Here is a 9,076-nt window from a genome sequence, read left to right as displayed (position 1 = left end):
CGCCTGCTCCAGGGAGGGAGGGAGGGACAGAGGGAGGGGAGGAGGGGTGGAGGGGGGAGGGGAAGAGAAGGATGGATGTGATCTGAGGTGGAGAAGAGCTGTAGGAAGGGTAGAGACCCCCCAGATCCACTCCCCCATGACAGAAGCCTAAGCAGCCCACAGGGAAAAGGCTGCAACCTCCTAGGGAAGCTGGCATCTGCAGGGAAAAGGACAGTAGGAGGCTGTGAGGTGTCCTGGATTTCACATACCCGTTTTAGAGAAGGCAGGACATAGCAATACCCTGAGCCTAGCAAATCCGCACCTTGGGGCTCTGCCAGCCCACTTTGGAGCTGTTTTCTCCCAGTAGGGAAGAGAGCAGGAGCGCAAAGGAGGATGAGGTGGCCCCTGCGGTCTGGCTGACCTTTGGAAAGCCCACAGGATACAAATCTCCTGCTCTCTGGGCCAGGTGGTCCTCAGCAGGGAGCTGAGTTCAGGGCTGCCACTGGATGCCCCGTGAGCACACAACCATGAGGCGTCCAGGGCCTGGCATGGCCCCATGCCTGACACAACCTGGAGCTCTTCCACCAAGACAGGGCTGTAGGAGGAAGGGCAGCCGACAATGGAAGATACTCTAAATACTAGAGGAGGTACAGAAGTCCGTGCAGGCAGAGCTCCAGCTGTCAGAAAAGCTAGCTTCCTCTACACACCTACCATATGCCAGGCTCTGTGCTGGGCATGTGACATAGAGTTCATGCAATGCCCATGATGCCCACCTGACAGAAGTATTACCATCTCCATTTCACAAATAAGCAAACTGGGAGGCTGCTTGACTCAGCCAGGTCACTCAGGCAGCTGGTGAGGGAGCCTGCATTTCCTCTTTTACCTGCACTCATTCACACCATCCTGCAGACCACCGGCCAGGGACCAAGGCCTCTCCCCCACTGCACCCAAGAAACAGCCCCCCGCCCCCACCCACTGTCTCCTCCTCACCACATGCTCCGCACAGGTTCTGACAGCCAGACTCCTGCAGTCCTTGGCCAGAAAAGGGTGACAGGGTGGGCGTTTGTTTAAGCAGGCAGTTGGCTAACTCTGGCTGGCTCTGGGCTAAGCCTCACTGTGCCTGAGACTCAGGAGCCTCTGCCTGGGTCTGACGGTGGATGTAGTAAGGGAAAACCATGAGTGAGCACCAGCCTTTATTGCTCATGAGTATAGGTCCTTACTGGAGCCTCCTCTTCCTCCTCCTCCTCCTCCTCCCCTGGGCACCAGACTCCCAAACCACAGGCCTGTTGTCTAATAATACCAGCGACAGCCACCACCACCTCCATCTGCCAGCCTAAAAATAATCTCTGCTGAGTCCAAAAAAGGCACAGCCCCCGATAGTTCCCCAATCGCTTCTCCCTGACAAGCCAGGAGGCTCCAGGAGATTCCAGGGAACCAGCAACTCAGGCTCCCACGGAGGCATCCCAGAAGGATGGCATGAGAGATGCAGAGAACAGTCTGTCCAAAGCAAAGCTAAGAACACTCTAAAAGTATGAGATGGAAAAGATGCCTGTGTCCAAAACACCAGATAATGTCCTTGTTCTCCTTTCCAGAAGGCAGGTGGACTAGAGGTCATCGGGACATCATTTTGCCTCCAGCAAGAACCCCCACACCCAGCCTAGGCTGGTCCATAGAGAAGTCCCCATCTCCTATGATCTCCCCATAGGTGTCCTCACAGCCCTTCCAGCCCCCACTCCCCTTCAACCCTCCCAGGGCCGGAAGTCTGAGGTCAGGTGAGCCCAGACTGGCCTAGCCAGTCAAGTTTCCCATCTGAAAATCAAGGCACTGGAGAGCAGGGACAGAAATGGGAGGCCTCCTTTCTCCTGTGACTACCTCTCTTTCCTATCCCTCTCAGCTGGGCTCCCCCAGCAGCTCACAAGGCAGCAATGCTATTAGCAACCTTAATTTGCTCTGGGTTAGATTGTCTTTCCAAAAGCCCTTTCCCCAAGAGCCCCTGACAGGAAGCAGTCAGTAATTCAACCTCTGCTCTGCTCCTTTAATGGCTCCTCAGCAGAAAGGCAAAGCCACACCCCAACCCAAGCCCTCCCCAACACCTGGCCAGAGGCCTGCACTTACACACTCATGCATGGCCAAATACACACACACGTGCTCCAGGGCCAGTAGGCAGGCCTGACCAGGTGAGGGCACTGTGGGCTCTGCCTGCCACATGCCACACTCCTCGGGTAAGGTACCAGGTAGACATGACAAGTAAATGGGAAATGGAAGCCCCACGTTTACTCACAGTGAAATATCAGCACTCCTTACTCTGAAGCCAGAAAATGAGGACAGTGGCTCACCTCACACAACTTATAAAGACAAGCCTGATGCAAGCTGTCTGCCACAGATCATCTTGGTGGGTACCTGCTACCAGGAGGAAGGTAAGGGAGATGGGGGAGGCAGAGACAGAAGGACAGGCCGAGAAAGGACCATTGCAGTCCCCTCTCCTCAGGACAGCGAGGCTATGGCCTGCCTGCTTCCTGGCCTTCCTGTGTCCTTCCCACAAGCCCTGGCCCACATGGAATTGTTCTCCAAACCTTAATGGAGGCCTTGTCTCTGCTCACCAGTCCTCTGCTTATTCACGCAAGAGAGGACAGAAAAGCAGGCGATTCCTAAGAAAAATGGGTCAGCTGCCTGGGGCAGACTGGACTGGTACCCGTAGGCAGTGCCCCTGAGGGGCCAGGCTACAGGTTGCCTCTCCAACCCAGCACCCTCTCCCGTCTTCCCTGGGGCCCAGCCCTTCTCTACTTCGGGGTGTGCTGGATAATGGGCATTGGGTGGCAGAGCCAATGGAGTAGGGCAGACCCATTGTCAGTGTCCCCAGGAGCTCTGCCTGGGTTTGTCCCTCCACTTAAGCCTCTCTCAGGGAACTTAGGCATCCTTAAATCCAGAGCCTGGGTTGAGCCTCCAACTTTGAAAACTTCTGGGCTGCCTCGACTCAGGTGCAGAGCCAGGGAATAAGGAAAACAAGGCATCTGCTCTGAGTCTAGTCTCACTGCCACCCACAGCACTTGGAGAGGAATGACTCCCCACCTTGTGCCTGCAGATAGACTGTCCCCTGTCCTGCTGCATCGCACACGTGCACACACATACACACAGGTGCAATACAAACACACATGCACACACAGGCATAGCACACAGGCATGCGCACAAACACACAGGCAGACATCCACACACCTCCACACAGCTTGCACCAATTACAGCTCTTTTCACAATTCAGATCCACTCTTCTCACAAGCTGTTTAACCCATCCTAGGGAGCAGACAGAAGAGAACTGCTTTCCTGAGACCCTGGGCCCCGGCCCGAGAAGGCCACAGGATGTTGGGGGGTGAGAGGAGAAGTTTATGGAGAAGAAAAGTGCAGTAAATTTCAGGCTTAGCTCCCTTTGGGGTTTATTATCTCCCAGCCCTCACTCCCTGGGCAAGGTACACATGAAGGAGTCCAGCAGGCGAGAGGAAAGAGACCAAGGGAGAAGAGAGAGCAGCAGGCCAGGCTCTGAGAGCCACGCCCTGGCTAGGCAGGCGGAGGGAAGAGAGAAAACACAGGCACCAGGAGAGAGCAGTGCCAGGAGCCAAGAAAAAGGGAGGGGTAGGGAGATGCTGGGTTTCAGCATCACCCCAGCTAGGCAGCCTCTGCTCCTTGGGTAACTAGATCCCAGCTTTCTGTCTCAGCGCCATAAACATGAAACCACCCAGCTCTGGGACCTGACAACTCCAAGTCTAGCACATGTTGGGCCTCAGGCCAGCAGCTGAAAGCTGATTCTTCCCACTGCCCCTCCCCGATGCCCCTTCCGACACATCCCCTCCTCAGATTCTCCCAGGGTACATGCTGCCAGACACACCCCTGCCTCTAGAGTATGTGCGCGCTAGGAACGCACATAAGCATGCACACACACACACACACCACTTGGCCACTTCCTGAGCTGAGTCCTTCTTAGCTGATAGGCTGCCCATGAGGTCTTGCTAGAAGCCTCCAGGTCTAAATCTCCCTCCCACCTTCATCACCAAAGGGAAGAACAGAGGGTCAAGGCCAGGCAGAGATAAGAGGGCACTGGTCCAGCTACCAGTGGGATCTGTCTGAACCCCACTTTATTTGGGGACTCTGTAGTCAGGGATAATCGAACCACAGAATCTGTGGTAGACAGGAGGAGGCAGCCATGGGAACCAAGGCCCAGAGTCAGTCAATTATGGCCCAGGGTCTCTCCAAAGCTTGCTCAGCAAATGTCTGGGATGCTGAGACTCCAAACACCATCTTTCAGGTTCCAGATACTTCTCTAGCTTCTTTTCCATACCTCTTTTCCCAACCTCTCCACGGACCTCACTCCCCTCCAGACACATGATTCAAATCAAAAGGGGGAGCCCATCCCTACCTCTGTCCCAACCCAACAATGTCTAAGGGGCCTGTCCTCTTTCATCCCTCTGTTAGAGCAGCCCCTGCTTCAGGCAAACCCTAAGCATGGCATCTCAAAGTCCCTCCCCCTCAGGAATCTTCCCGGAAGTCACCTCTGCCAATCAGAGAACAGCTGAGCTCTCATACAGAGCCAGCGTTTGAACAAGGCTGGTGTTTCTCATTCGAGCAGGCACCAGCCACACAGATCCCCCTTCTCTCTGTCTGCAGAGACTGTGAGGCTATGACCTGCTTGCTTCTTGGGCTCCCGGTGTCCTTCCCACAAGCCTCTGGCCACTAAAAAAAATTCTAATTTTGCAAATCTTTCAAAGGCTTTCCAAGCAGCCTGACTGGAGGCCTACATGCCCTCCACACATCTCCCTGGGCTGCACAGTGAAAGAGGTTCTCCCAGACAAGGTCAGCCCATGAAAGGGTTCTTGGTTTCTGACAGAGGCAGCCTTCTGAACTTCCCCCGCGACACTCCCAACTCCCAATGCCCTGAATGGCCCAAGGGGAAGAAACTGAGAAGAGGCCTAGAACTCCAGAGATAATGAAATAATAATAATAATAATAATAATAATAATAATAATAATAAAAAACACTAATGTTAACATTTATTGAGAACTTAATATATAACAGGTAGTCACTCATTTCTTTTTCACAAAAAAAACCCTACAAGCTCATCCTGTTAACCCCATTTGCCATTGAGTCAAGTGACATTTAGAGAGCTTAAGCAATTTGTCTGAGGTCACAGGGCCAGCAAGTGGCAGAGCCAGGATTTGGATTCAGGTCATTTGACTCTAGTCCTAAGTCTTTAACCACCAAACATAGAGACTCTTTAGGCTAAAAAGACCTCAAGACCAATAAGGGGTGGCAGTCAGGGGTGCATGTGAAGCCATCCTAAACAGAAGGACCTCTTCGTACCCAGAAAGAAGGCATACCCTCCATGCCTAACAACATTCAGTATTAGGAAGTCGCTCCTTCTGTCTGCCCACTAGGTGTGTGGCTGCAACATAAACCCATTTTCCTTTATTCTTTGCTTAAACTTGCAAAAAGTCCATTTCCCTCACCCTGAATTCTCAGTTTGGGAGGCTATTTCAGAGCTTCCTTTCAGTGTCTCTTTTTTATTCAAAGATCCCAGCATATCCTTTTGTGTTTTCAGTGACAGTCCCATAGAAGGAACATACCAAAAACTGGAGGGGAGGAGGATGAGGGCATTGGAAGACTACAAGGAAATAGGGGAAAGGAGAAGGCTGAGGCTAGAGACAGATTCTCAAGCACAACTTGACCCGCCGCACACCTACCCCATTCCATAAGCTCCTGCACCGTCCCTGGCCTCAGTTTTCCCACTCGACAAACGGCGAGTTTTAAAAACATCCAGGTCAACATTTCGTTTAACAAAATCACCCTTCACTTAGCCCTCCTCTGGTTCTGTTTTCAGACACCACAAATAGCATGGGAGCTATTCCATTCCAGAAACTTTCTCAAATCACTTCACCCTCTCCCCTACACAACCCAGACCAGGTAACAAGAGGACCCTGTAAAAAGGCGCCTCCTGCCTACCCCTTCTGCCCTAGCGGCGCTCGGAGTGGATTCTCTCCTCGGCGGGTTCTCCCTGCTGACTTCCACCCACCCACCCGCAGCCATCTCCTCCCGGCTTTGTGAACTTGCCCGCAGCTGGGTCGTGTCTGCGCGCTGAGAACAGTGAGCTCAGAGTCCTGGCACCCTCGGGGATCCGCTCCCACTTCCATACAAGGGCCGAGAGCTGGGGGTGCCACCCAGAACCTTGTAGGTCTCGTTGCCCATCTCCAGAGCAAAAGCCCGCGCGTTCACGCGCGCATCACCCAACTCGCCGGATTCCCTCTAGCCTCTACCCCAGCCCAGACAGGGGGAAAAGGAATGAGGAAAAACCTCCCTCTGCTCCGAGGTGCAGTAAAGGGAACACCCTCCCCCGCTGTCCTTGCCTCCCTCCAGCCAGCTCGGCCTCGCAGCCTGGGAGGGCGACATGGGGTCGGTCCAGCTGCGGCGCGCTCCCAGGGAACTTTTACCTGGCCGGGTCCAGGTGCGGCTCAGAAGGGCGCAGGAGCCTGGCAGGGCTAGCCAAAAGCGGACACTCCTCGGAGCCCGCCAAGAGACCCACGCGCTTAACCAGCTCTTCTACTCTCTCGGGGCTCCGTGCGCCACCCAGCCCTCACGCCCAGCGAGGAGGATCCGACCTCTGGCTGCCAAGACGTGTGGTCAGGAGGGGCGCGAGCTGCCGCGGTGGGCGCCCGCAGGCCGAGAACCCAGTCCCTTAGCCGTGGGTGCCGAGAGTCCCAAGGCTCTGGGTCGCGCCTCCCTGCAAAGGCCGGTCTGCGGGGCAGCATCTCTGCGCGGGGCGTCAGCGTGCTGCAGCCTGCCCGAACACCCGCAAACTCCCCGGCACCCAGAGTTAGCAAAGCCGCCGACTCCCCAACGCTGGAGGAAGTGGCTGCTCCGGCTAAGGGCACCGGGCTCCTCACGCTGGTGTGAAAACCTAGAGCCGCAGGTGAACGAAGTCGACCCACATCTCAAGGCGTCTTTTCCCCAGTGCCCAGCAGCCCGTGGGCTGGGGCCCCTTCCTGCCTGACCCTCAGCTAGCGCGGTCCCCCGCCCTCCCCGGCAGTGCCCTGGAGCGCGCCCAGCCCCAGCCCGAGCCTCGCCCGCGGAAAGGCACGGCGCTTGCCGGGGTCGGAGAGCCGGAGGCGTGGAGGACGGGGCTGAGAGAGCCGGGAGGGGCAAAGCAGGGACGCTGCACTTCAACTCACCTTGAGCCACAAGACCTCGGGTGCTGATCACACTTGCTATCAAAGTGGCCACATACCAAATCATAGTACTACCGCGCGCCAGCCAGGAGCCTCATCCTATCGCAAAGTGCTCCTGCGCTGCACACTTCTCTCCCGAGCTCCTGCTCACGCCCGCTCGCGCCCGCCTACGCCCCGCGCGGGTGCTGCTGCAGCCCTGGCGGCCCGCTCCCCATCCCTTCGCGGCTCCGCTCCGCTCGGCGCGCAGCCTCCCCGGCCCCGGCGCAGCAGCACCTGCACTACCAGTCCAGTCAAAGCGCAGCCAGCGCCACGGTGAAGCCTAGCCAGGCCGGGCCTCCGGTACCGCCCCTGCCTCCCGCCTATTGGTCCCTGCCCACAAGTCTCGCGGACGATTGGCTCGGAGGTCTGTCCGTCACGTCACGAAGGCGAGCCCATTTCAAGGTGCGTTGTAGTGTGGCGAGCACAGAGCCGCAGAATCATGCGCATTGCCAGAGAGAAGGCGTTGTAGCGGCTCTGCTATGTTCTCTTCTCTGCTCACACTGCATGGCAAGTTTCTGGTAAAAGAAATGGTAGCTTCTCTGGCTTTATAACGGCACCCTGGGAGTCTCAATTACCCCTGACAGTTCTGAGGGGACATCGCCCCCGCCCACCCAGGGAACCCAACATCCGGTTTCCAACCAGCTAAAAGCAATTCCCGGGAGGACGATGCTGATTCAATAACGGGGAAACCCAGGAACTGGCAACCTGGGAAAGCTCGGGAACGTCCTTCGCTGGAGATCTTTTCAAAGAGGTCACGCGCAAACTCCCCCACCCCCACTCCCTTCCACACACGTACACGCTTTCCTCAACAACGCACCCCCTCCCACCCAAACGTGATGTTAAGTTAAAGCTCCATCCAGCTTGAAGACAGGGGAATGACTAAAATGACCTCTGAAAGTCGCTAAGATTTAGAATGAGTCATTGGCTCAGCTGCAGGAGTGTCACAGACCTCCTCTGGAACACATAGTGCCACCCCCAATGCGGGTCAGTGTTGCTCATCATTACTAAATCTCAACTTTGAACAATAAAAGTTCTTTTATTCTTTCTCCTAAAAAAAGCTGCCTCCTCATGTACAAGATTCCTGCCTACCCACCTAACTGGGAGCCTAGCCCCACCTTAACAGCATGAAGCCAAGATGGATTTGGGAAGCAGTTTAGGGGTCTGGGATGGAGGAACAGAGGGAAAGGGGAAGGTGGGCTTCTTATTCCTACAGAAGAAGACAGATGAACAAATGGGAAGGTCTTTATACTTCCCAATCTCTCTACTCTAACCTCTCTTCATGCCCTCCCCCAATGCAGTTGTATTTGAAAAAGAAATAAACGAGTGTCATGGAAACGTCTACTATAAACAATCACCTCACACCACCGTTCTGAGGCTGCAGTGAAAATGTTTGTTCTTTCAGGAGTGAAAGCAGTGGTGAGAGTGGCACAGCCTCCTAGGATGGGCTGTTGGTCAAGGAAGGAAGACAGAGGGGCAGCAAAGAAGAGCTTAGGAATTTCACCCTCTCAAAGCATTTCTTGGCCACAAAGCACTGGCTCTAGGACATGAAGCTCCCAATGGAAAAAGAAGGAGACTTGCTCTGGAAACACACACACACACACACACACACACACACACACACACACACACACAAAACATACATTGAAAGTGGCTTTCAACACTGGGCGAACAGCCTTCCCTGAAATCTGAAGCTCCTTACCTCACTGCCAGCCAGGAGATGGAAATCTGGGACACCAGCAGAGGAGCAAATACATTGGTAAAGTTTTAGCATCTGGGTATAATCTGAAGAACCATAACCTTTGAATAATCTCCTACTCTACCCACCCACTCCAGTCATGCAAACACACTCAAAT

At 54.9% G+C, this 9,076-nt stretch overlaps 1 protein-coding gene across 3 annotated transcripts in view; it reads right to left on the bottom strand.

The window, feature by feature from the left end:
- Positions 1-7,703, bottom strand: part of IGSF9B (immunoglobulin superfamily member 9B) — a 73,087-nt gene extending 65,384 nt beyond the window's left edge. For all 3 annotated transcript variants that reach the window (XM_019623838.1, XM_019623839.1, XM_019623840.1), the window contains exon 1: positions 7,188-7,703. In XM_019623838.1, the coding sequence (XP_019479383.1) occupies positions 7,188-7,251 (64 nt within the window). In that variant the 5' untranslated portion in view covers positions 7,252-7,703. The remainder of the gene's footprint in view (positions 1-7,187) is intronic.
- Between the last annotated feature and the right edge of the window lie 1,373 nt (positions 7,704-9,076).

Source organism: Hipposideros armiger, unplaced genomic scaffold (assembly GCF_001890085.2).
Source record: "Hipposideros armiger isolate ML-2016 unplaced genomic scaffold, ASM189008v1 scaffold_566, whole genome shotgun sequence".
Taxonomy (NCBI): Eukaryota; Metazoa; Chordata; class Mammalia; order Chiroptera; family Hipposideridae; genus Hipposideros; species Hipposideros armiger.
Note: the sequence above shows the minus strand (reverse complement) of the source record. Positions and strands in the feature narration are given on the sequence as shown.